This window comes from Gopherus evgoodei, chromosome 12 (genome assembly GCF_007399415.2).
Source record: "Gopherus evgoodei ecotype Sinaloan lineage chromosome 12, rGopEvg1_v1.p, whole genome shotgun sequence".
Classification (NCBI taxonomy): domain Eukaryota; kingdom Metazoa; phylum Chordata; order Testudines; family Testudinidae; genus Gopherus; species Gopherus evgoodei.
In genome coordinates this window covers 873,175-899,057 of record NC_044333.1, presented here as the reverse complement: position 1 = coordinate 899,057, position 25,883 = coordinate 873,175, and the positions used below count along the sequence as shown (strand labels likewise).

The 25,883-nt window shown below is 60.6% G+C and overlaps 3 protein-coding genes across 5 annotated transcripts in view; 1 reads left to right on the top strand and 2 right to left on the bottom strand.

The window, feature by feature from the left end:
* The window catches only part of ZNRF1 (zinc and ring finger 1), a 94,512-nt gene extending 90,635 nt beyond the window's left edge, over positions 1–3,877 (top strand). Inside the window, exons 4-5 of one of the 2 annotated variants that reach the window (XM_030581509.1) lie at positions 397–487; positions 2,246–3,877. In XM_030581509.1, coding sequence (XP_030437369.1) covers positions 397–454 — 58 coding nt within the window. In that variant the 3' untranslated portion in view covers positions 455–487; positions 2,246–3,877. The other variant, XM_030581510.1, reaches the window with a different exon arrangement.
* Positions 3,878–9,395: 5,518 nt separating this feature from the next.
* On the bottom strand, positions 9,396–20,265 carry LDHD (lactate dehydrogenase D). 2 transcript variants are annotated; one of them, XM_030581508.1, is made up of 11 exons: positions 20,141–20,262; positions 17,635–17,747; positions 16,704–16,845; positions 14,814–14,955; positions 13,960–14,119; positions 13,676–13,875; positions 13,432–13,560; positions 12,855–12,982; positions 12,173–12,263; positions 10,972–11,083; positions 9,396–10,130 (listed from the first exon to the last, which is right to left on the bottom strand). In XM_030581508.1, the coding sequence occupies exons 1-11, from the start codon at positions 20,204–20,206 to the stop codon at positions 9,965–9,967; spliced, it is 1,449 nt and encodes a 482-aa protein (XP_030437368.1). In that variant the 5' UTR covers positions 20,207–20,262; the 3' UTR covers positions 9,396–9,964. The 2 variants fall into 2 exon arrangements, with proteins under 2 accessions (XP_030437368.1, XP_030437367.1); XM_030581507.1 differs by having other exon boundaries at positions 13,676–14,119; positions 20,141–20,265.
* Positions 20,266–20,708: 443 nt separating this feature from the next.
* LOC115660545 (chymotrypsinogen 2-like) lies at positions 20,709–25,632 on the bottom strand. The gene is made up of 7 exons (XM_030582046.1): positions 25,032–25,632; positions 24,491–24,594; positions 23,226–23,305; positions 22,817–22,895; positions 22,291–22,471; positions 21,649–21,782; positions 20,709–20,901 (listed from the first exon to the last, which is right to left on the bottom strand). Exons 1-7 carry the CDS (start codon positions 25,081–25,083, stop codon positions 20,740–20,742), a joined length of 792 nt encoding a protein of 263 aa, XP_030437906.1. The 5' UTR covers positions 25,084–25,632; the 3' UTR covers positions 20,709–20,739.
* Between the last annotated feature and the right edge of the window lie 251 nt (positions 25,633–25,883).

Below are 25,883 nucleotides of genomic sequence, written 5' to 3'. Positions count from 1 at the left end.
GGAGCAGGGAATTGAACCTGCTCTATTGAGTGCCTGGCTAGTGCCCTGACCACAGGCCCACTCTTCCTCTCCGAACACTGGCCACCCTGGGTGCTGAAGCAGGACTGCTGGTATGGCCAGAGCAAGCCATCCCCCTGGGCCACCTCACAAACCTACAGCAGAGTCTCCTGTACCCCAGTTTTCTACCTCGGGTGCAATGATGCAGGGTGTCCCTCCCACCTGCTCAGCAAGTCTTTCCCTCCCAGCACTCAGCTGACAGCGCTGGGCTGAGAATTCTGGGCATCTCCTCTAGAGAAGCTGCCGTATGAAGCAGTTTGAGCTGAAGGAGGCACCTAGCAGAGCGAGCTCACTACCTGCTCCGTGGGTACAAAATGACGGTAGTCTCTCTCTCCCCAGCTGTATAGATTCGTGGTTTGAAGTGAACAGATCTTGCCCAGAGCATCCTTCTGATTGACCTGCTGGGCATGCCTGCTGACTTCTCTCTAAGGTGAGGCTCTTTCTAACGTAGGATACCCCACCCTGCCTCTGGATTTGTAGCCTCTGGATTTCTGCTCTGTTGTGCAGCTTTGTGATGGATAAAGGCGGCTTTGGAGTGATGTATGTCCTATAGGTTTCTTTTACCTTAGTGGTGTCAAGTCTGGATGTTGGAGGATCTCTAGGAGGTCTTGGAGATGGTTAGTAGAAGCTCATACACCTTCACTGAAGAGGCAGGAGTGGAGGATTTTTTTTAAATTACCTTTCTTCCAAGTGTGTGTGTGTCATTGGAATTGAAGAGTAAACCAACCCCAACGCAAGTATTCACCTGTCTGAGGATCTCCCCTCCCTGGAGCCAGATGAAAGCAGCGTTAAATCTCTCCCCCAGGGTGGAAGGCTGATCTCTGGTTGAGCTGTAAAGAAAATGCTTTGTTTCATAGCAACATTGTCAGAGTGCTGAGCCGGTGTGATTTGAAATAACCCGGACATAGTATGAAAAGCAAATTGGGATCATTTGTTTTTATCAGCATTCAAAAGCAAAGTGTTGTCGTTTTAAGTGCAGTTCTGCTGCTCAAAATGACACTAAAAATCGCTGCCTCTTCTTTATCTCCGTGGGGGCATCTGTCAGAGCTGCTGACTCCTGTGGCTAAGAGACACAGTCTGCTGGCTCTGTGGGGCCAGCTCTGCCCTGGGGAGGGAATGGGGGCTGTTCCTTTCTGTGCATCAGCACCAGCATTGAGCCCTAGGTTTTAATCAGCTGCACCTATGCAGAGCCCACTCCTGGTGCATGCGCTGGGGTCCCAGGGCGCAGCATGTGGCCTGTGGAACCTGCCTTCCAAGAGGGAAAAGAGCTGGCAGGGAGGAAGTTGTTCCTTTGGCTTGTCCAGTGAGCCACTTTTCTGTGGAATGGTTGAGTGAGGACAGCCGGAGCTCTCTGCCCCTGTACCTGGGCTAGCACTTGAATCATCTCCTGTGTCACTTGGGATCCAAGCAGCGCTGCCAGCAGGCAGGGCATGGTCCACCTGGCTTCACTCTGGCTGGACTGGGAGAAGGGCAGGTTCCAAAGCTCTGACTAATGCAAGTGAAGAATGTCCCTCCTGGCTGAGGTGATCCAAGCCAGCTAAGAAATCGGGACTCAGTTTCCCTAGGCAGATTGGAGAATCCCACCTTGTGTTTCAGGGCTTGTCCACACAGCCCAGCAGCAGGGACTACGGGGCCAATTGCAGCACATGCTGAAGTGTTGCGCTGTAACTGCTCCGTGGTGACTCCACTAGGGTGAACTAAACGGCACCAAGATCACGTTCACTAGTCCTGTTTGAAACGGGGCTAGCTTAGCACCAGTTGGGTACCCTTTAGTTCACTTGAGCAGGGTCTACACGGGGCAGTTACATTTCGGGGCACACTGCCGCTGGCTGCTGCGATGCGCATTGCGGGGCCGTGTAGATGTAGCCTAAGTCCGACGTTGTCCCTTAATGTCTCCTTGTCCTCCAGGGATCAGAACGCTCAGCGAGTACGAGTTTAACCCTTTCCTGGTCACTGCACGGCTCCCTGCCTGTGGGAGCGTGTCCCTTCTGCAGCACGGGGCACTGGAAGCTAAACGTGCACGCGCTGTGTGGATGTTGCAATGCACTGGGGGCGGCGGGTCTGTCTGAAGGCCCGTCTGCATGCACTGTGGGCAGGCAGCCATGGGATGCTGTCAGTGCATTCCCCCAGGGAACTGGCCTGGCCAGGTGAGACGGGTGTGGTGACATTGGGTTGTCTCTTTCTACAGGGCACCTTGCTGTACCTGCCATTCATCCTCTCCCCTTCCCACCCGCCCCAGCCAGAGTTTCAGGCTGACTCTTCAACTCCTCAAAAACCAGAAACTTGAATCCACTTGGATGCTGCCAATTTTTTTTTTAATTTAAAGGAAAAATCAGTACAGGCGAGCTTGTCCCTGCAAGCAGAGCTGCCTTCTCTCCATACTTTCACCTCTACCACCACTGACATGGGGGGAGAAGAACCTGCTAAGCAAGGGAGAGGAAGCGGGAGCAGCGAATTGTGACCCTGAAATGAAATTCCGTCATGCTGTTTGGCGTAAGGGCCTTTTCTTCCAGCTGTGAAAGGAAAGCTGACCCGGGACGGAGCTGTCATGGGCCGACTGGAGCCCGCGTTATTTATTCCTGTTGAAACCCAGGTGAATTCCTGTATCCCTAGCGAGCGCCTCCGCGCTGGGCCGGGCCTGGCACCGCGAGCCCTGCTCACTTTTGCACTGACTACGGATTTTTTTTTCCCTTTGAGGACACCAAACTGTAATCAGCCGAACATGACAGGAGACGAACGGTCCCCAGCAACGGGGGCAGCTTCTGTTCACCTGCAGAAGGCGTTGTAGGTCTGTCTTTAAAGTGTTTACAAAAAAACAAAACAGTTCAGTGTCGACTGGTGTGTTTGCCTGGTGATGTTTACGGACTGACCGCTCTTGAACTGGGCTGTTACCGCTCAGTGACTGAAATAGCCAGATGCCACCCAAAAAGCTTTCATCCCCTCACCGGCCTCCTCCCACTCAGCCTCATGATAATGGCCAAAAAAGGATTCCTTATTTCTTTTGATGAGTCTCCACTGAACTTTCCCCTCCTTTTGTGTGTGTGTGTATAAGGGGGAGCGGGAAGGTTTCATTATAGTTAAAGGTTCTAAGTCACAAGCATCCTGCAGAGATGCCGGATCCTTTTTATTAGACCCACATGGATTTTTTTTGTTCCAGACAGAAAAAAGAAAGAGGTCGGATTTTATTAAAGCAATCACACCCACACACCCACCACCACCTGCTGTTGAGGAGAGCAGCACATGGGAGGAGCGTTTTAGCCATGGCAAAGTTCCCCAGCGGTGGGCTTGGGCCCTGCTGGAAAGGTTTCTGTATTTATATATTAAAAAAAAAAAATTAAAATTAAAAAGAAATTGTTCAGAGCTTGGGGGGGAGGGGAGCTTTCTTCATTAGTCTAGGTGTTTTGATATGGTATTAAAATACTGTTCAATAACCTCCTCGCTGCTTTATTTCAGTGGTATTGGCGAAGCAGCCTGGCCTGAGAACCAGATGCTGCCTGGGCCCCGGCACCAGGGCATCCTTGTTCAGGGCATTGGATTGGACAGTGCTAGTGAGGGGGTGGGGCTAAGGGCACTAGATCCGCTACTGCTGAGAGAGACACAGCCAAAGGCCAGAACATGCCATCGTGATCCTCTAGTCTGACCTGCAGGCCACAGAACCTCATGTCCTGTGATCGACCCCTGGCCTCTGGCCGAGTCCCTGGAGTCCTCACATGATGGTTTAAAGAGGTCAAGTTACAGGGAATTCACCATTTACTCCAGTTCAAACCAGCAAGTGACCCATGACCCGTGGTCTTGGCCAATCTGCCCCCCGGGAAAATTCCTTCCCAGCCCCAAATACAGTAATCAGTTAGACCCTGAGTATGTGGGCAAGACCCACCAGCCAGACACCTAGAAAAGAATTCTCTGTAGTAAGTCAAAGCCTGCCCCATCTAATGTCCTGTCTGCAGCCATTGAGGATATTCGCTGCTAGCAATCACAGATTGCCTACAATGGCATGAGTCCCATCTCATCACAACATCCCCTCCCTAAACTTATCAAGCTCAATTGGGTTTTCTGCCCCCACTGCTCCCCTTGGGAGGCTGCTCCAGAACTTCACTCCTCTGATGGTTAGAAACCTTCGTCTAATGTCAAGCTTAAACTTGTTGATGGCCAGTTTCTTTCCATTTATTCTTGTGCCAGTATTGGCGCTTAACTGAAATAACTCCCCTCCCTCCTTGGTATTTATCCCAGTGATGTATTTGTAGAGAGCCATCATAACGCCCCTCAGCCTTCATTTGGTTAGGCTAAACAAGCCAAGCTCTTTGGTTCTCCTCTCGCAAGGGAGGTTTCCATTTGACTGATCATCCTAGTAGCCCTTCTCTGCTCCTCTTCCAGTTTGAATTCATCTTTCTTAATTATGGGAGCCGAGAAACTGCACACAGTATTCCAGATGAGGTCTCACCATTGCCTGGTATAATAGTGGTAATACTTCCCTGTCTCTACTGGAAATACCTCATCTGATGCATCCTAGGCTTGACCTAGCCTTTTTCCAGCACATCACATTGATCACAGGATGACTGAGCCATCAACCCATACACCCAGGCCTTTCTCCTCTCACTTCCAACTGATATGTCCTCAGTTTCTTCTTGTTAGTCCCTAAGTGCATGACTTTGCACTATTAAATCTCATCCCATTCCTATTACTCCAGTTTTCAAGGTCCTCCAGTTTGTGTATTATATTCCAATCGTCCTCTGTATTGGCAATGCCTCCCAAATCTGAGTAATCTGCAAATTTTATTAGCACAGTCCCACTTTTTGTGCTAAGGTCACCAATGCAAATATTGACTAAGACTGAGCCCAAGGCCAATCCCTGAGGAACTCCATTAGCCTTTCCCCTTTCAGCAGTCCCCCTTTAACCAGTTGTTTATCCAGTTTTTCCATTCTTGTGTTAATCCCTATTTTCTCCAATTTAACTAATTTCCCATGCAGACCTGCATGAAATGCCTTAAGGAAATCCAGGTAGATTTGATCTACTGCATTTCCTTTGTCTCTGAAAATCAGTTCTCTTCTCAGGTTGGTCTGGCACAATCTACCTTTTGTAAAACCATGTTGTATATTATCCTAATTCCCGTTCACCTCTGTCCTTAATGGCTCTTTCAGAATGTGTTCTAAGACCTTGCATACAACGGAGGTCAAACTAATGGACCTGTAGTTTCCCAGATCACTTTTCTTTCTCCTTAACTATGGGTATATTAGCAATCCTCATTCCCACGAGCCACCTGCCACTGCCCCCAAGTCCTCTTGACCCTGGAAAAAACTGAGGCCAAATTTGTGTAGGCATTGGGCCGTATCTAGATTATCTTTAATCTCCAGCCCCTCCTCACTGCTCAGCCCTCCTACTTCTTTTCTTGTTTTTTTTTTGTATTGATAGGGCTGTCACTGTTGGTTTTAATGCCCTTTGCACGGTCGGGCTCTGCTCGGCTTGTGGCAGCTCTCACTTTCCCCTGCACTTTCTGGTGCCCACGAGGCAGCTTTCCTTGCTGATCCCTCCCTCCCAGCCTCTTGGAAGCAACATTTGCCTGGCTTAGAAGCTGCTGCCCAACGGGTGCATGCTGGTGGGTGGCATGGTGGGCACCCTCCTGGTTTATGCCCCACTAACACAACGAGATGTTAACAGCCCCCTTGCCCCATGGCTGCTTCTGCCGTCAAGGTTGCATAGGCTCTTTCACTGGCAGCACTGGTGCAGTGATATTGGTAGGGCGATTCCTGGCTTCTAGAGCAGATCAGAGGGGGGGTATGAAGATGACAGGCCCTTCCCCGCCCTCACTCTGCCTTAAACCAGCTTGCCCAGCAGTCTGTCTGCCCCCACAAGCAGCAGTGCAAAGGGGGGTGCGGTGTTTTGATGACAATAGCACCTGGAAGTGGGGCACTGTGGTGCTGGGAGCTGCACACTGGATCGGAGCCAGACCTTGCCCCAGCTGTGGCCTCGCTCCTGTCGGTGGCCCTGCAGTGAGACCCATCACCCTCCTCCAGGGCTGGCGTGTGAGCAGAGCAAGGGCTGTCAGCGCTGCTACAGTTCTCCAGACAGTCTTCCCTGGGCCCACAGGGCTCGGCATAGCGCACGTTGGGGCAGTGGTGCCACTCTTGCGGGCAGGCAGGAGGGGAATCATGGGATGGGGGTGCCTCTTTGTAACTTACGTCTGTTAGTCTATAAGGTGCCACAGGACTCTTTGCTCCTCTTTGTAATGGCACCCCCCATCCCATGGCAGCAGCCAGGACTGCCAGGGAGATTGAAGCCCACTCCCTCCGTAGGAGCCCTAGAAAACAGGCATGCTCTGAGCAGTGACTGTGCTACAAAAGGCCCCTCTGTAATCGACCTGCTCCACCTGGAGTGGAGGAAGAGCTCCTTGAGGTGCTGGGAATGGGATTTACTGCTGTGGTGCTCTGAGCTTGGCCCGCCCATCTGTGGGGAAGGGAGCTGGAGCCTGTCCCCGTGGGGCCAGCCTGGCTGTGGGGGGGGAGCTGGGGCCTGGCTCCAGGACGAGAGCCACAGGCTGGTCTAACATGGTCACCAGAGTCTCAGGTATAGTTCAGTTGGTGGCTGTTTCTGTTGCTGGTACCTGAGGCAGCGCGAACACGGTGAGGTTCTCAGCTCTCTGGCTTGGCAGTCAGAACCCTCTGGGATTGCAAGGGTGAGCCCCAGAGTGGGAGGGGTGGCCCCGGGGCCATTTGGTTCAGGAAGGCACCTTTCAGAATCAAAGGGCTCAGCCCAGACTGGCCTTGGCCCCACTGCCTGGGCTTCTGTGCAAGCTAAGAGGATGAGGGGTCCTTGCACTGCAGCGTTTGCACTCTTAAGGGCCCAGGTCGCCTAGGGCCCCACTCCCCCAGGGGTGTGTATGTGCCAGCCCATAATAGTACTCAGCACGCCAAGGACCATCGGGCTGGGCTCGCCTACACCCCTAGCCAGGGGGCTGCAAGTGCAGCTGCTGGGGGTGCTAATTTAGGGCTGGGATGGGTGCTGGTCGCTGTGGTCACCCGGGGGGGGGGGGGGGGGCTGGGGCTGGATGCAATTAAATGCCCTGTAGTCACCAACCAGCACCATGATGCAAGCGCCTACAGCCCCCGGGGGCAGTGGTGGTGGCCCAAGGCTCCCTCTCCCCTGTGGAGGGGGCAGCGGGCTGAGCCGCAGAGTGCTCTCCCTGCTGCTGTCCCCATGCTATTCGCTGCTCTGGCTGGGCCCCAGCACTGCATCCCTGGTACCGTCTGTGTGGCTTCCAGCCTGGGAGCCTGGTTGAGAGCAGAGGCCAGCTGTGGAAGTAAGTGAAGATCCTGCTGCATGATGCTGGTGCCATAGCCCTGAGTGGTGCTGCTCTGTGCCAGCTGGAGCCAAGCCTGAGTGCCAGCGGGGTTTACGCCTCCTGGCTGTGGGAAGGCCAGGCTGCATATGAATTCCCATGGGATGGGAGCAAGCCAAGCCCTGCCCTGGGGTGCCCTATAGCTGGCCCTGCGTCCGTGCTGCTGTGCCCGCTGGAGAGAGGGTGCTCCAGGCACTGCAGTGAGTTGGTGCCCACAGGAGCACTCTCGTGCAAAGTGCTTATGCAGGCGGGCAGATGCAGGATGTGCACATGTACAAAGCCTTGTGTGTGCGCACCCACGGCTCACGGGCACCACACATGGCTGCACACATGCACCTTTGCTTACCACGGCTGGGAGCACTTATGAGCCCCCCTGCCCCCTTCCCTCAGCCCATGTCCTTTCCCACATGCACTGGGGGGCCTTTGCTTTGCCTCCTTGCCCCCAACCATGTGAAGGATCATCCTGGAGGTGAAGGGCCCTGGCCATTTGGCCTTGGAAAGGCATTGGGGCTCCAGAGGCTCCCTGGCAGGCGCAGGGAGGGGCTACAAGGACAGAGGAACCCATGGGGCTGATCCAAGCCTCCTTCCCCAGGTTAGGGCTGAGGCCAGATGGGCCCTTTGTTGGGCCAGGCTACTACTCACAGCTGGAGCTCCAGCCGTGCAGGATCAGGAGCTCCAGCTTCCCACTGTGGGGAACCATGGCAGGGCCCCCCACCTTGCAGCATGGCTTTGCTCTGCAGGCCTCCCAAGCCTTGGGGAGCAGGGTAGTGCTGGAGCCTGGGGCAGGCAGGACGGGCTTTAAAGGTGTATTACAAACTATTCCCACATTTGCTACAAGCCGCAGGCTGAACGGGGGGCTTGCCCCTAGGCTGTGCTCCGAGCAGAGCCCTGGGGTGGCCAGGCTGCAGGGGCCCCCATAGACTGGAGAAGGGCCAATTTCCATGCTCAGCAGGCTCCATGAACAGCGTGTTGCACGTGCCCCCCCCCCAGCCCTGTGCCTGCCCAGCATGCCCTGCTCCCTGCCCTTGCCTGGCTGGAGCTTCGCACTGGGGGAGCTGGGGTGGGCAGGGCTGAGGTGGTACAGCCCCTGCCATGAGAAGCTGGCACTGCGGCTGCCATGCAGGGCCAGGCTGGACACCAGAGAAGGGCATAAAGATGTGCTGGGCTCCAGGTGCCATCTGCAGCCCTTGCCAGCACCCCACTGGGCAGGGGGGAGGGTGGCGGTGAGCCCTGGGCACTGCCAGGTTTGGGGACCTGCTTTGCAGAAGGTGAGTTTATTGACTGAGGATTGAAGGGAATACCCTACCCCCCCTTGCCCCTGCCCCAGGGCAGGAGGTCACTCCACCCACAGTGAGCTTTACACCTGGCTTTGGGTGAGGCCTGGGTTTCCGTTAGCCAGAGCCACGGCTCTGCTGTGCAGGGTGCATTTTCCTCTCATGGGAGAGGTGCTGGCAGAATGGAGGGGGGGGGGGAGGACAAGCCCAAGGCTGGGCCAAGCAGGGGGCTGGGTGCTGTGAGCTGGGGTTGAGGGGTGTCACGCAAGCACAGCCCCAGTGCTCTCCCACTCCTCCATCCATCCCTGGGGTGAGCCCTTTGCCTCCCCCGCCAGCCCACAGCCTCACCCTGTGAGCTCCCATCAGCGTCCCCTCTGTGGGGAACACAGAGTAGGAAGTTACCACACAGTCCAACTGGTTCTGGCCGAGTCCAAGCGGGCCCACACCCAGCTCCCTCTTTGTCCTTCCAGCCGACCCCCCTCTGCCACCTCCCCAAAGGCCTCTCTTCTGTCCTTTGTTTGAGACACACACCTCCCCTCGGCCTCCTCCAGTCCTTTGCTCTCCCGCTGGCTGGACCCGGTGGGGTCCACAGTAGGCAGGGCTGTCTGGTCATCAGTGGCCTTATTACACAGTGTCCAGGCCTGGCTGCTAGGCGGGGTCACACTTGGGCATCTGCAACACCAACCCCCTCTTGCCCATCCCCTGGTTAAACAGCCGCACACAAGGGAAACTGAGGCCCACACAGTATTCATACAAACTGTTAAGAAAATTTCCTACATTGTCACAAGGCCACTGGCAAAGCTGGGGTGGGGGTCCTAAGGCTGGGAGAGGCAGGGGGGCTGAGGGAGAGCTGAGGGTGGGACGTGTGGGGCTGAAAGACATGAAGGGGGGACAATAGCAAAGCTAGGGAGAGTCACAGGGCTGGGAGAGGGTGGGGGGAGCTGGGGCAGAGCTGGGGATTTGTAGGGCGGAGAGAGGCGGGGGGTGGGTGAGGCAGAGGTGAACGGGGAGCCCAGGGCTGGGAGAGGTGAAGGGGGGCAGTAGCAGATCTGGGGGCGGAGCCCAGGGCCAGGAGAGGTGAGGGGGCGAAGAGGGGTTTGCTGACAGTAAGCCTGCCGCTTTCTACTGCTTCCAGTCCCTCCTTCCTGTGGCATAAACAATCCACTGGGCTCAAGGGTCGAGACTTGGGGGCTCCCCCTGGCCTCTGTTCTGAGTCGCTGTCTGCATGGGGAGGGGGAGGGAACCTGCCTTCCCAGCGCTGGGTGCTCTGGGCTGGCTGGGCAAGGGTGGGAGATACCCCTCACAGCACCTTCCCGGGGTTCATGAGGTTCTTGGGGTCCAGCATGGCCTTGATCTGCCTCATGATGGTCAGTCCCAGCTCCCCAATCTCCTCCCAGAGCAGATGGCGCTTGCCCAGCCCGATGCCATGCTCGCCTGTACAGGTTCCGCCCAGGGCCAGGGCCTGTCTGGGAGGAGAGGAGGCAGGAAATGTATTAGCACTGGGGCTCTCAAACTTTTCTACTGGAGACCCATTTCACACAGCAAGGTGGGGGCAGCACGGTCGGTGTGATCGAGGGACCCTTGGGACAAACTGGCAGGAGGTACTCAGGGGTTCAGGGACCCCAGGATCAGATACATGCATGTGAATTCACTGCAGGGGGCAGGGGAGGGCTCAGCCAGGTGCCAGCTGCCAGTAGGGGATGCTGAAGGTGTAGCTGCACCACCAAGAGCATGCCAAGGGGAACGGGTGAGGGGGACATACAGCCCAGGGGGAGGGGGCAAAAGGGTAGGTGGGGCACCCTGTGTGCAGCCCCCATCCTTTGCCTCTGGGACAACTACTGCCCCTGTCTAGGCCCTGCACAGCCTGGCTGCGCTGCAGGGCCCCGTGTGGGAGGAGCAAGTGCCCGACCGCTCCCCATGTGCCAGGCGTGTGTCCTGGAGGGGGGCTGCCTGTGCTCTCAGCAAGGGGCCAGGGACAGGGTGGTGGCTCCTGGGAACTCTTCTGCTTGCTTCTCCTGCCATCCTGGCCCTGAGCTCTGGGCCCCTCCCTGGTGTGCCCCCCCCCACACCCTTAGGTCTGTGCCCTCCCCCAGCCCCACCCTCAGTTCTGGGTTGGGCTGGGCTGGGCTGGGCAGAGCAGAGCAGAGCTGGGCCAGGCAGGGCAGACAGAGCTGGGCAGGGCTTGGCCGGGCACAGCTGGGCGAGGCAATGCAGGGTGGGTAGTACTGAGCAGGGCAGGGCAGAGCTGGGCTGGGCTGGGCCAGGCAGGACAAGGCAGACCAGGGATGGGCAGAGCTGGCTTCCTACCTGGCCAGTCGGGTTGCAAATTCCTTGACACGCTGGATCTCGTCCAGGTCGGCTGGGTCGAACACCAAGATGCAGTGAAAGTTCCCGTCACCCACGTGCCCGACTATCAGGCCTGAAGGGACACAGACCAGCTGCTCGTATGAGGAGCCTTTCCCAGCCCCCCCCCGCCCCCGACACTTACTGCCTGGCTCCCTCCCACCTCCCCTCCAGTGAAGGCCCTCACCCTGCAGAGCCCACACCAAAGTCATTGTCCATCCCTGAAATGCTGCCCCCTCTGGCAGAAGGGGGGCTGTGCCCTGGGGCTTGGGGAGGGAGTCCCCTGCCCCACTGAAATGCAGGGGGGAGTTAGCTCATCAGGGATATCCCCCACATCAGGATCTGGCCAGGCACAAGGGGCCGCACGTCCCAGCCCCTCGGAAGGTTGGCACCTGCAGCAGCGCCGTGCCCCAGCACTGGCTGGCTCAGCCGTTGGCTCCTCCCGTCCATCCTGCCCCCAGCATGGGGGTAAGACTGGATGAGGTCACAGCACGGGGGCACAGGAATGTCCCTTAGAAACCCACCTGGCCCAGGGAGCACGTTCCCTGACAGGTGGGGGTCATGGTAGGCCCAAGGCTAATTAGTTCCAGCTCTGGGGAGCCAGGCTGGCTTGGTCCCCTGGCAGCCCCACTGAAACACCTGGCAGGTCCCGCTCAGCACAGCCCCAGGGCTCGGCTACCCGGGATCGAGGAGCACTGCCAGAGCTGTGGGTGGAGCATGTCAAGTGCATTTGAAGTGTCTGATGCACATCTGATGTGTGTGAAGTGTGTTGTGCGTGTGAAGTGTCTGATGTGTGTGAAGTGTGTTGTGTGTGTGAAGTGTCTGATGAGTGTGAAGCGTGTGTGAAACACGCCCAGCTGCGATGGCAGCACCGTCAGGTCCTCCTAGACAGGTGCACTGTGGGTGGTTGGCATTTAGGGGCCGCGTTTGGATCTATTACCAACCCTTGCGGCAATGGGGAGCAGGGCCTGTGCCCCCTCCATCTGCAGCCCCCAGCCCCATGGCTCCCACACCCAGACAGGACAATGGCAGGCAGGCCTGACAGCAGGGGGATGGGAGCAGCGCCAGCCCTGTCATGTCATCCCTTCTCCTGCTGCCTTGCCCAATCCCAGTGAAGTGACCCCCAGCTGCACAGGCCCTGACCCCAGGCTCAGTGGAGACCTACCTGTGAGCCCTGACTCCTGCAGGTCTCTGTGTGTCTCTCCCACGATGTGGGGCAGCCGGGAGATGGGGACGCACACATCTGTGGAGTAGCCCTGAGGGGGACACGGCAGAGGGTTCACTGAACCCCCCGCAGGAGTGACAGGACACATCTGGGCACCCCGATCCCGCCTCACTCAGGGGGTGCACACTGGCCTCGCCTGGGCCCCCGGAGGATCCCAGCTCCCCCTGCACCCCACTGGTGGGACCTGGCTTGGCTTGGGAAAACCCTTACTAAGCCCTCCCAGGCGTGGGGCTCGGGACATGCTGTTCAGCGGGGTCCCCCAAAGGCCTGGGGAGCACTGACCCTAGGACACCCGCTGGAGAGCAGCTCTCAGCAGTCAGGCTGGGGCAGGACAGTCCTGTGCGTGGGCACTGGCCCCCTGAACTGGGGAAAGCCCAGAGTCTCATGGGGTGAGGGTCTGTTCCTGGCCCACCAAGAACCCCAATATCACTCCCCAGTCCCTTCCCTTGGCACCCCTGACCCACTCCCCAAACACCCTTGTCCCTCCGGGGACTCCCACCCCCAAAGTGACCCCCTCTTTCCTCAGCCTCCCTCCTGCCTCCTCTCCTCAGGCACTCCCCTGCCCCGTCTCCAAGAGACCCCCTTCCCCCTGGCATTCCCCCCTGCTCCAGCGCTAACCCACCTTGCTCCCAGGGCGCAGGGCCAAGGCTGCATACCAGGCGTTGTGCCGAGCAGCCCACAGCTTGTTCCTCGCCTCCGGTTCCCGGGCCCAGGCAAAGTCCGAGCCACCGTTCAGCTGCATGATCTCCCCTGCAGAGGGAGAGACCCCCTTGCTGTCAGCCCCCTGCCCCCCGGAGCGGGGCCTGGCCGCCAGCCGTCTCTGCCAGGCAGGCTGGGGCGGGGCAGGACAGAGGCCTGACATCCCCCTTGTCGCTGGAGACCTAAGCCAGCAGGGCTGTGGGACCAGGTGCGAGATCCACTCCCTGGCATGGGCCACAGACTTGACCTACAAAAAAGGGGAAGGGCAGCAACGTCCCACCTCAGCCACGAGCCGGGCAGCCAGCCACCCCCCAGCTCCACCCAACCCCTAGGCGCCATCCAAATACACCCCTGGTGCCACTGGCAGTGCCCACCTGCCCCAGGGCTGCTGCTCCCCCACTGGCAAGCAGGAGGAAGGGCCCCCTGCAAGGCCAGCAGAGCTGGCCAGGCCCCCAGTCTGTGCCCCCCTAGGCATCACCCCACTGGTGTCGCAGGCATACCTGCCTGCCGGACCTGCTCCTCCACACTGCCGGGCGAGCCGTGGAACTCCAGGAAGAGTGTGGGGGACACGGCGTAGCTCAGGCCGCTGAACCGATTACAGGCGGCCATCATGACATCGTCCAGGAACTCTGGGGGAGCAGAGAGGCTGGGGGTCAGAGCCGTGGAGGGCTCCGCAGTCCACTTGGGAGCAATGCACCCTGCTCCCCAGGGCAAGCTTTGCAGGGCACGGGGCAGCTGACTCACCAATCCGGGCCACGGGGATACCGGCCTGCAGCACCTGCACCGTGCAGCCCACCGCCGCATGCACGCTGGGGAAGGCGCACACGGCCGCCACCATGGCCTCAGGGCTGCCATGAAGACGCAGCGTAGCCTGAGTGATGAGGCCAAGCGTCCCCTCGGAGCCCACAAACAGCCCCGTCAGGTTGTAGCCAGCAGCGCTCTTCCTGCAGCAGGGCAAGTGGCTGGAATGAGATCTCGGAGCAGGAGTCCCCTGGTGCCCCCCACCCCTGAGCCGCAGCCCCCGGTACCTGAAGTGGCGGCCCCGGCCGGCCGTGTGCAGCACCCTGCCATCGGCCAGCACCACCTGCAGGTTGAGCACGTTGTGGCGCATGGTGCCGTAGCGCACGGCATTGGTGCCTGAGGCGCTGGTGGCCGCCATGCCGCACAAGGAGGCGTCGGCGCCAGGGTCTACGGAGGGAAAGGGCATGGCCGACAGTCAGTGGTGGGGGTGGCCAATGGTTATGGGGCATCGCAGAACCAGCACCCCGGGGAACCTTCCCCTCTGCGCCCAGGGCAGAGCTGGGCCCAAGACAGAAATCTGCCCACCCCCGGGTTGCTGTGCCGTGGGCGCTCCTAAAACTGGTCCAGGCGGAGCCTCCGGCAGCTGCCAGCACCCAGCCCAGCGTGTCGTGGCCATGCGGAAATGGAGGGTGCAGCCAGGTCAGAGCTCAGGCCCCTTCACCCCACGTGGCTGCAACACAGACTGTGCCCACAATGCCCTGCCTGGCACCATCCACCCGTGGCCCAGGTGGGCCGTGACCTGCATGCTGAGTGGGCCAATGAGAGGCCTGTGGCAGGATTATTTTCATGGCATATCCACTGGAGTGGGACCCAGCTGCTTTGTTCCCAGTAGCCAGCATCACTGCCCTGGGCTGGATTGGGGCGGAGGACCTGGAGGCAAAGCTCATCAGCCCATTGAGAGCCCACTGCCCAGGCATGTTGCCCAGCACAGGTGCCACTCGCCAACCTGTGCCAGCTTCCTGCTCTGACCCCACTGAACCCAGCTGCAGGCCTCGGCATTGGCTGTGTGCTGGGAATGGAGCTGGGACCCCTCGTCCCCCACCACGGGAGGGAGCCCCTTGCCCCATGCACAGCATCATACCAACAGGGAACCAGAGGCCAGTGTCCCGCAGGTAACTGTTGAGCGCTTTGCGGGTCACCCCCGGCTCCACGGCCACAGTGAAGTCCTCAGTGCTGAGCGCTGTGATGCGATCCATTCGGGTCAGGTTAAAGCACACGCCGCCCTGGCCCAGTGAGATGGGAGCAGACATCAGAGCCAGCCTCACGGCGCTCCCTGGAAAGGTCTGAGACCTGCTGGGTCACCCCCTGAACACACATAGGCAGGTGGAGCAAGGCCAGGACACTGCCAGGCTGGGGTTCTCCTGCTCTGTGCCCCACTGGTATCTCACCACAGCTGCCCTGGCATCGCTGCCCAGCTGGGGAGTCGCCGGAGCTCCAGGTGAAGATGAACCACCCTGCCCCCCCAGGACTGATCCCCCAAGACTCATGGTGCCACGGCTGCCCTCCTGGCACAAGGGAAAGCAGGGCCTGCCTATGAGGAACCTCTCCAGAACAGTCCCGGCTGGGCCATGTGCCCACCCGCCTCTCCACACACTGCCCTGCTGGGGACAAGGGGGCAGCAGCAGGGGACTGGGCCCACTGGCTCTAGTCGAGAGGGGAAAACTCACTGTGCCAGCCCCACCTGCAAAAGGACCAGCACAGGAGTGGCAAGGGTCTGGGCTGGCAACTCAGCTGGATGAGTGGGCAGAGCGCCAGCTGCACTGGAGCCCCACTGGGTTATGCCAGCCAGGGACGTGATCTGCTTCACCCTTTGGGGCAGGGAATGCTCAGTGCACTGCCCTCCCACTCCGTACCCACCCCACTGCCCACCCCACTCCGTACCCTCGCCACGCTGCCCCCCCTCAGTACCCAAACTGTGCAGCCCCCCTGATCCATACCCGCACCACGTTGCCCCCCCATTCAATACCCTCACTGCGCTGCCCCCAGGTCCGTACCATCACCGCGCCCCCCCCGTGACCTCACTGCGCTGTCCCCCGCTCCATACCCTCACCACACTACCCCCCCACTCCATACCCTCACTGTGCTACCCCCCCGTTCCGTACCCTCACCACATTGCCCCCCACTCCGTACCCTCACCGCACTGCCCCTCTGCTGCATACCCTCACCGTGCTGGCCCCATGCTCCGTATCCTCACCACATTGCCCCCCGCTCCGTACCCTCACCGCGCTGCCCCCCTGCTCCGTACCCTCACCATGCTGCCCCCCACTCCATACCCTCACTGCTCTGCCCCCCCGCTCTGTAACCTCACCACTCTGTCCCCCGTACCTTCACTGCATTTCCCCCTGCTGCATACCCTCACTGCACTGCCCCCCGTACCCTCACCGCACTGCCCCCCTGCTGCGTACCTCACTGCGCTGCCCCCCTACTCCATACCCTCACTGCGCTGCCTCCGCAGCTCCATACCCTCACTGCGCTGTCCCCCGCTCCATACCCTCACCACACTACCCCCCCACTCCATACCCTCACTGTGCTACCCCCCCGTTCCGTATCCTCACATTGCCCCCCGCTCCGTACCCTCACCGCGCTGCCCCTCTGCTGCGTACCCTCACTGTGTTACCCCCTCGCTCCGTACCCTCACCGCGCTGCCCCCCTGCTCCGTACCCTCACCGTGCTGCCCCCCACTCCATACCCTCACTGCTCTGCCCCCCCGCTCTGTAACCTCACCACTCTGTCCCCCGTACCTTCACTGCACTTCCCCCTGCTGCATACCCTCACCGCGCTGCCCCCCTGCTGCGTACCTCACTGCACTGCCCCCCTACTCCATACCCTCACTGCGCTGCCTCCGCAGCTCCATACCCTCACTGCGCTGCCCCACCGCTCCAGACCCTCACCACTGTCCTCCCACTCCATACCCTCACTGCACTTCCCCCCTGCTCCAGACCCTCACTGCCCACCCACCCCCACTCCGTACTCTCACTGCCGTGACGCCGCCCTCCAGGCCCGTGCCAGTGCTGAAGGGGATGATGGGGACACCGTGACTGTAGCAGATCCCCGCCAGCTTGCTGACCTGTTCCACATCCTGCGGCCAGACCACGGCGTCTGGCGGGCTGCACCTGCAGGTGGGTGAGAGCCTTGTGTAATGCCAGCTGCCTGGCTGCCTCTGCGCACAGCGTGTGCAGCTCCACCTGGGCCGAGAACACAGCAGGGAGCCAGCCGCATGCCAGGCTGGGCGAGGCACAGGGCGGGCAGACAAGGCCTGGATGAGCCAGGGGGAAGAGAGGCTTTGAGGGCTGAGCAGAGCACTGGCCCCTAGCCCCACCGGTTGGCTCCCACACACTGATCCGGAGGATGCCAAGGGGCTCAGCTCCAGGGCCTGTGTGCACCAGCTGGCAGGGCATGGGGGGAGAAACTGGGATTTCAGCAGCACCTTGGAGGCAACTGTTCGGCACAGCTGCGAGGCAGCCGGGCAGGGCTGCACCTGCTGTGGTTGCACTGGGCACAGGGGGCACTGCTGCAGCAGCAGTGGGACTGCACAGTGTCTGTGACATATGGGGGCGGATTCCCTGTGGGCGTCCAGCCTGAGCCCAGCGAAGGGCTTGCTCTGCCTGTGCACCCCAACAGCCACTGGGGTCCAGAGCCCCTGTTCCTGGAGCTCCGTCCTTCCCGTGGTCATGTCACTGCGCCAGGGATCGTACTGGGTGCTGCACACACATCACCGTCCCGCTGGGGGGATGGGCTCCTCCCAGGACATGAGGGAGCCAAGCCAGCAGAAGCCCTTCACAGCCCTCCAGGGAGCCCAGTGGCCTGGGTCAACGATGCTCTAAGAGGCTCCCCAGTCCACACTGGCTGTATGAGCCAGCCTCTGGGGAGTGTGTGACGGATGCTGGGAGCTCCCCAGGTACCTGTGCATGGATTCATCCCTCCCATGCTGCTCCCGGACAGCCAGGGCTGTGGACACGTTTGGGCTCCCCACTACAGCTCGCAGGGCCTCCACCAGTTCTCCCAGCATCTGGCCCTAGAGAGAGTTAACAGGACGGCACATTACAAGCACCTGCCTTGACACTCCCCTTCTCTGGGCAGCAGCAGAGCGCCCGGGCACGAGCTCATAGCGTGCGGGCAAACCCCAAGCCTATGCAGAGAGATGGGCGCTCAACCACAGAAACCTGTCTCTCCCCAGGGATGAAGGGCACAGGACATGGTGCCCGTGCTGGGACGGTGGCTTGGCTGCTCCAGGGGAAGGCCTGATACCTTCCATGATGGGCAGCAGGGGTGGAGCTAGATGGGAAAGTCCCTCCCACCATCTATCATTGCTATCCCTAAGAGGTCTGTCACAGACACACAGATATGTGCTGTGTCTTCAGTATCAAAAGGGCTGGAGATTTCATTTCAATCCCCTCCCAGAGGCACCCTTCAGCAAGGATGGCCCCATCCAAGCTGATCCAGTGCTACGCATGGATACCAGGCTCTGGCATGCACAGGGACCTGGAGCACAGAAGCCAAAGGCCGCTGGACAGCTGCCTGGGTGGAGACCTGCCTTCCCAGAGCTCCCTCCCCCAGAGGCCTTCACCACCACTACAGATTTGTCCAGGTGTGTGACACAGAAGGACCCCTGGCAAGAGACGGGTTGGCTAATGGGTGCAGTTCAGCTGTTTAGCCAACATTATCGGCACTGGAGATCTCAGATGCCTGGTTTCACCTCATCGACCCTGCAACACCTCTGGTCAGCACTTCCTGACTCAAATCTAGGGGCGTGGAAAGGAAATCCAAAGGGTTAGTGCAACACTTCCAAACGATCCAAGGAGATTATAGTTGGGTGGGTTGCAACTGGATCTGAAACAACTCCTCCGTTTGGAGCCAAGGCCTGGCTTTAACGGAGCTGGGGAAATGCCAGACCTCTGGAAACCACAAGGCCCTGAAGGAAGGTTGCATTAGGGCAGAATAGGGCTGAGGTGGAGAGAGGTTCATACACCCCTGGCCTGAGGTGCAGGCTGGCTGTGAGCGTCACCAGAGATTCTCAGACGACACGTAAGACTCTGGTCTTAGCAGCCAGGCTTGCTTCTTGATTTCTGGCCACCTCTCGCTCTGCAGTACTGTGGTGCTGCTCCGTGCAAACAAGCTCTTTCTAAACGAGCTCGAATTAAAGTCAGGGGAAGAGCTGCCCAGTGTTTGGCCAGGGGGTCTCCACTCGGCAAAGCGGCAATGGGACAATGGCTTTTGCTGATGCAGCAGAGCTGGCAGAGTTTAGCGGCTAAGGAGTTTGCTGTGTTTTACCTTTGGGGCCAGCCCAGCCTCAGGGGAGGGAGGGAGCATTCAGGACCCACTGCCGCGTCTTGAAGCAGAGCCCCACTTTGCTGGGTCTGCCCCCTGGCCCAGCCGCCCCTCTCCCCACTTGGCCCGCACATTCCTGGCCTAGGGAGGTGGGTTTTTGAGGCCCCCAACGCTCCCTGGGTTTCTCCCTCCTGGGGGCTGCCTTTGTCAGTGGTTTGACATTGCTCCCCTGCTGACTACGGCCAGGGGTTCACTCACTTGGGGTGATTCCTTCCCTTTCCTCTGAAACTCAACAGAGGTTCATTACTAACATCCCCAAATCCCCCCTTCTGCCCAGGGCCTGCTGTGCTGGGGGTGCAGCAGGAAGGCAGGGTCTGGGCGTGGTAGGACACAGCCCGTTGCAGTGAGGGTTCCTGTGCCCATGAGCCACCTTCTCAGCACTGGTGTCTTTCATGCCCTCCCCACCCCGGGCCAGGTGAGCTCTAGGGCTGCTAACAGCCTGTGCGGGTCAAATCCAGCCTGGCAGGCGGTGACAGCCTCAGTGAAATGCGACCGGGTGGCATCACGTCAGGGGTCCTGGTAGTGGGCCCCACAGAGAGCAAACACTCCCAGCCCTAGACGTGGCCCTTGTGGGTCAGGCTGGAGGTGCCCTGGGAAGGTGATGGGGCGAGCAGGCCCAGCCACTTCCTGGCCCAGGGGAGATGGGGGGCGCCGTGAGCTGCTCTCAAGCCAGTGTGTGGAATTGGCTGTTCAGACAAAAGTGCTGGACGCAGCTGCCGTGGCCAGAACGTGGCCGGCGGAGACTCCAGTTCCCGGGCATGGGCGGAGATTGGGGGGGGCTATTACCACCCCAAATTGTGTACGTAGATGGGGGGCACCACTTAGAGGGGGCGGAGGAAAGTTCCGGGTCCAGCCCCCAATATAGAAGTCAAACGGGACCTGGACTCTCCCCAGCCAGGCCTGTGCCGGGCACGCTGCCAGCCCAGCTGGTTCGGGGGGGCGCAGGGGGGCCTCTCTGGCTCCCGCCGCTGGCTCGGGGCCCTGCCCTGCCCTGCCCTGCCCTGCGGGGAGCTGGGTCAGAGTCACAGCCGGCCTGAAGCGCGGGTGATGGGCAGGGCCCAGCCGGCCTCCTGCCAGTACCTGCAGGCCGGAGCTCCTCCTGCAGCCGAGCGCCCCGGCGCCCCGGCACAGCCTCTGCAGAGCCATGGGGGCGGGCAGGGGCAGGGGCAGGGGCCGGGCCTGGCCGTTGGGCCCCCGGCTCAGTCTCCCCGTGTGCGCAGGGAGCCCCCGCTCCACTGGCCCAGCCCCGGTCGGGGCACCCGGGGAGGCCGCCCATGTTAAGGTGGAACCGACTATTAAGGTGGCGCCGACTGGCAGAGCCGGGGCCGCGAGGGCCGGGCAGCGGCCAATCTCCTGCCCACAAGGGAAGCGACCGCCACTGCGGTGGGGCTGGCTCGGGGAAGGCCACGGGTGCCGCCTGCCCATCTGAGCTGCGCTGGCAGGACAGTCCTACCCCGGCCCGCGCAAGCCCGCCGTGACCCCCTGCAGGGGCCCTCGGGGCACCCAGCCCGCAGCGTCCCGGAGAGCCTGTAAGGGCTTTGGAGACACCCCCCCCAGGGACCAGAGCAGGCGCGGCCAGGGGGTCCCCACCGCCCCAGCTTTCTCCCCGCCCAGGAGCCAAGGACTGGAGAACACGGGCACGGCCGGTCTCTGACGTGCTTTATTAACCTGCGGCTGAATTAATTGGCCGCGATGGTCTGGTCGATCCAGGCCCTGAGCTTGGTGACGCGGGCGTAAACGCCGGGCGTGGAGGTGGAGCAGGTGCTGCTTCCCCAGGAGACGATCCCCACCAGGGTCCAGGCGCCGTCCTTCTGGCACACCAGGGGGCCGCCGGAGTCACCCTGCAAGGAAAGCAGCAGGTTGGGGGGGCGTCTCCTCCTGGGGGGATGGAAAGCGAGGGGGACCCGCTCATCTACCAGCTGTTCCCCGAATGCAAACGAGTCTGCGCTTGTCTGGCTGGGGCCCTGCGTATCCACCGCGGGCCCCAGGGCTGGGGAGAGAGATGCGGAGCGGGGATCGCGGGCAAGAGAACAAGGGGTGTTGCAGGGAGACTGGTCCTTTAAGAGGGAAGAGGCCCATGCCCCTGAGACTGGTCAGCTGCCTCGCACGTGGGCTGAAGAAAGGCTCGGGGGGGGGGGCTGAGTCCCCACATCAATGGAGTGTCCGAGAGGGTAGCAGCAGACGGACACCCAGCGGCTAAGGGGCTGCCCGTCTCGGGCAGGGAAGTCAGGCTGCCGACCCCCGCCTGGGAGGCGTGGGAGAAGAGCGGGCTGCTGGAAGGAGTCCGGGCTCTCGTCTGGAGGCGCGGCGCAGTCTGAACAGGGGGGTCCCTGCAGCTGGGCAGGGCGCTGGCTCAGTGGGCCTCACGCTGTGACACAGGGGTGCTGAAGGCCAATCTGAGGAGGCGATGAGGCCATGTGCTCTATCCCGGAGGGAGAGGGAGACCCCCGGGGGTCTGGCACATTGCAAGGGTTGCCCCTAGAGACCTTTCTAAAGTGGGGGCCATAGCACGGATCCTGGGGATCTGTGCCAGCAGCTTGGAGCACGGAGTGGCCAGACAGGTGGGCACAGGGGGCAGAGCTGGATACCATGCAGGAGGAGGCTCCAGCGGCGCCGGCGCAGATCATGACATCAGCGATCCTGAAGCCCCAGTAGCTCTTGCACTGCGTGTTGGTCAGCAGGGGCAGGGCCGCCTGCTGCAGCTGGGCTGGGGTGTTCTGGGCTGGAAAACAAAGGCAGGCAGGAGATGGCCTCAGCCAGGCAGCATGGGGCAGCCCCCGATCCCAGACACTGCAGCCCCTGGGCCTTGCCTGGCACCAGGACCTCAACAGGGAGGGAGGGAGGGGCCTGGAGAGCTCCCCTGGGACCCCTATGCAGAGGAAGGGGCTCCTGCTGCACCTGCCCTCCCAAGGCACACACAGGACAGCTGTGTCCAGTGAGGTGGGACCCCTCAGGGGGCCTCCCAGTCAAATTCTCTGGGGTTGGCCTGGGGCAGGGAGAGAGGCAGAGCCTGGGACTCTACCAGAGGGGGCAGAGGGCTGCCCAGAGCTAGGGGTCCTGAGTAGGGACCCCTTTCCTAGTCCAGTATGTGCCTGGGAGGGGCTGGTGCTGAGGTGAGGGGATGGGGCACAGTAAAATCAGTCGGCTAAGCTGAGTTTTCCTCCAAGCTCCAGGGCTCTGTCTCCCATGCAGCCAGAGCGGCACAGACACCTGCAAACCCTTGGGATTACCCTTGGGATCAGTCAGGCCCCAGCCTGTGGTCACGCAGGTCAGGCCTCCGGGGAAGTCGTCAGTGGCCTTGGGCAAGCACACGGGGGATATGCGGGCTGTCAGCTTGGCTGGGGAGGCCAGCTTCAGCAGGGTGATGTCATTCTTCACAGTTAACATGCTGAAACTGGGGTTCTTGAAAACCTGCCACAGGAGACAGAGGAGCATGAGACCACGTTGAGCCCCTGTACGAGACCCCACTGAAATCTCGTCAGTCCATAGCAGGACCCACATAGGCCACGTCAACCCCCCTTCAGCAAGACTCCCCGGAGACCACGTAACCCCGCTCCATCAGGACTCCCCAGAGACTGTGTCCACCCTCTGCAGGACCCTGAGGAGCTCTGCCTGTGAGACATGACACAGGCTGACCTGTGAGTGTACCGGGGGTTGAGGTGGGCACGAAGGGTGACTGGGGGACCAGTGTTTCAGGCTCATGGAGGGAGGACATGTGCAGCTCCTGAGGGGACCCCATGCTGGCCAGCCCCCTACCTGTGCAATCTGCAGGACTTGCACATCCTCGGCCGGAGAGCCTTGGTCAAATTCCCCCAGAACCACACGGTGACTTGTGCTGCGGGGGAAGAAAAGGAAGCTCCAAGTACAGGGAAATGTGGGGCAGGCCTGTCTCCCTGCAGCACCTTCTGTCCCCTCTTGGTCTGTGCCCAGGAAGTGTGGCCGGGGCAGTGCAAGCCCCTGGAGCCGGCTCAGGGCCTGGGTGGCTGGGCAGGGGATTGCGGGGCCGAAGAAAGCAGCCAAGGCCATGTGAGCCGAGTGGAGCTCTCTGTGATGCCCGGGTGCCATGCCCAACGGTATCTGCCAGGACTGCTCAGTGCAGGTGGCACAGCCATCGCCCGCTAGTGCCTGGACCACAGCGCTCCACGGCTCCTGCCCCAGTTCCTACCTGACGCCACAGTGAGCCGCGGTGACCACCCAGTTCTCGCTGATCAGGGAGCCGCCGCAGAAATGGAAGCCGGTGTTGTCCTGTGGGGAGGGGGAGAGCAGGCGGTGACCGAGCCGGCCCATGACAGCCACGGGCCGGGGACCCCCCACTCTGCCTGGCGGGGGCTGCTGGGAACCAGGGAGGGGAATTGGGGCCAGAGCATCAAACTAAGAGGGAGCAGCTGGCTGAGACCCATCCCTGGGAAGCAGGTGCCCCCTCTGGGCATCCCGTGCCCTCTGCCCCATCTGCCAGACCCTGCCGGGCACAGATTACAGCAGGGGCAGGCCTGCCCCATCCCACAGGGATCTCTGCTGACCCCGTGTGCTTGGAGAGGAGCCAGGGCCTGCGATGCCGGCAGGGGCTGAGAGCGGCAGGAGAGAAGGTGACTTGGGGCAGGGGAAGGATTCCCACCAGAGCCCAGGCGCCGCAGCTGGAGTGGCACACAGGCCAGGTCAGTTCATCTCACTGTCTCAGGCAGCGCTGCCTGTCGGTGGATGCTGCCCTGGGGTAACAGGCCCCTGTCCCACAGTAGAGCAGGCACCAATCGGGGGCAGGGAGGCTGGTAATTAAGCAATTTTCCAAAGGGAAAACAGGACACCATGCGGGTCTGGCCCAAGTCCCTCTCCTCAGGTGGGGCTGGCCCGAGCCCTGCCTGCCTGCCCATCCCCCAGCCCCCCTGAGGCTGTTGCTACTTGCCAGACCCCTGCCTGTCCCCTGCCCAAGCCCTCCGCCCCCGCATGGGGCTGGCATCACAGTTCGCCCTCTGCACTGCACCGGTTTGTAATTGCCAACGTGATCAGTTAGCCAAGGCAAACAGGACAAATGCCCATTTTTGCCAAAAAAGTCAGGACACCCAGGATAAGGCTTAAAAAAGGAACTGTCCTGGCCAGAACGAGACGTATGGTCACCCTACTGGGAATCCACCTGCTTGCTCCAGAGCCAGTCTAAGCAGCAAGGAGCAGCCAGTGCTGCTGGGAAATGCACACAGAACACGGAGGCGGGTGCAGCAGGGAGCAGCCGGGGAGCCCAGATACCACGGTGATGGGGCGTGTGCAGGACCTGTCAGATGAATCCCCAGTAGCACTGAGCTGCTGCCTAGCTGCCCTGGGACACCATGAAATCCCCCCCACCCCAGGTTCTCTAAGGGCCAGGCCTTCCTGCCTTTCCCCCCAGCTTTGCTTCCCACGGGGGCCCCAGCCTAGACGAAGGGGCTCCTGGGCTCTCACCTGTAGGGAGACCTGCCAGGGCCAGGATCCAGGAACCACCGTCTCACCGTTCACGATTCGAGCGTAGCTGCTGATGACAGGCTGGATGGCAGGGAGGCCGCAGCCTGGGGGAGGGAAGGAGAGGAGTTACCCACAGCTGCCGGGGTCCAGCGAGGAGGGAGCACAGCACTAGGGCCCAGGCTGCTCCGTGGGGCACCGCAGCAGTGGGGCGGCAGCTTGGGGAGCAGTCGGTGGCTGGGGGCCTTCGCTACAGCCATGGGTGTACGCTGCCCACTCCAGTTCACCTGGGGACATCCCCCAGAGCCAGGGCCAGGGCTGTACAGCCGCCATGGGGGGCAGGACGGGCTGGGTGGGTGGCGAGCGCTGTCGAGCACAGCATGGTGTGGGCTGCATCTGTCTCTGCTATCAGCAGGGTCTAGACACCGGGCCAGGGCTGCTGTCACTGGTGTCTCCTCGGGAGCTCCCTGTGGCAGAGAGACCCTTCCCTGGCTCTGGGCCCTCCAGTCCCTGCTGCCAGTCGAAGGAGGCCAGTGGTACTTACCATGGGCAGTGCCCAGGAAGGCGAGGCAGGGCAGGAGCCAGAGGAAAGCCATTCTGCTTCTTATGTGGGTCCTGGAGCCCGAGCGGGGCCAGCAGCCCTTTATATACCCCAGCCAGGAGGCGGCTGAGAAACAGACAGGGGCCAATTTTCCACCCTGCTGTCCTTGGGGAGATAAGCTGGCAGCCCCAAGGGGCTGTGGGCAGAGCTCCAGGAGGCAGGGCTTGGAACTGCAGCAGCTGCTCCCTGGAGTAGTGTGAGGAGCCAGATGGAAGACAGAGAGCCATTGGGCAGAGGCCTGGAGCTGGGAGCCCACGGGAGTCAATGACCCTCTGCCCCTCCCCCTCTGGGGTATTAGTTAGGAGGAAATTGCTCTGGCCTACAGTTGGCACTGCGTAATCCTCCCAGCACTGTGTGTGGTGAGCCAGCGCCCTCCCGTGGCCCCCATCCCAGCCAAGTGCACCACTGCAGAGCAGGGACTAGCCCCAGGGTCCTCTAGTCTAGTGTGCAGGGTCGGCTCCAGGCACCAGCGCAGCAAGCAGGTGCTTGGGGTGGCCAGTGGAAAGGGATGGCACATCCAGCTCTACCCTGACATCTGGTGGTGAATTATGATGAGTGTGGAAAAGAATTTCAGAGGGTGATCGTGTTTGCATAGGCACACCCACCCCACCTAGCAAAGCCCACGGCAGCCTAAAAGGATTACTTTCACAGCTGTGGGATCCCCAGTTTCTTTGTTATTGGAGCAGGAGGAATAAAGTATTGTCACCCTGATTAAGTAAATGAGGAACTGTGAAACTGTTTTATGATAAAGGGTTTCACTATCAACTAAATAGCACTTGCTAGACAAGGGACATG

Excerpts from the sequence above, each read along its gene's own strand:
- LDHD (XM_030581507.1), bottom strand. The coding sequence starts at position 20,206 with ATGGCTCTGCAGAGGCTGTGCCGGGGCGCCGGGGCGCTCGGCTGCAGG. Across the intron at positions 14,956-16,703 it reads GCGGCGTCACGGCAGTGAGA|GGCGGCGTGTGCTTTAACCT; the intron begins GTACGGAGTGGG and ends TCACTGGGCCAG. Across the intron at positions 10,131-10,971 it reads TTTGCAACCCGACTGGCCAG|ACAGGCCCTGGCCCTGGGCG; the intron begins GTAGGAAGCCAG and ends CTCTCCTCCCAG.
- LOC115660545 (XM_030582046.1), bottom strand. The coding sequence starts at position 25,083 with ATGGCTTTCCTCTGGCTCCTGCCCTGCCTCGCCTTCCTGGGCACTGCC. Across the intron at positions 22,472-22,816 it reads AAGTCCTGCAGATTGCACAG|GTTTTCAAGAACCCCAGTTT; the intron begins GTAGGGGGCTGG and ends CTCCTGTGGCAG. Across the intron at positions 20,902-21,648 it reads CTGGAGCCTCCTCCTGCATG|GGTGACTCCGGCGGCCCCCT; the intron begins GTATCCAGCTCT and ends CTTTCCTTGCAG.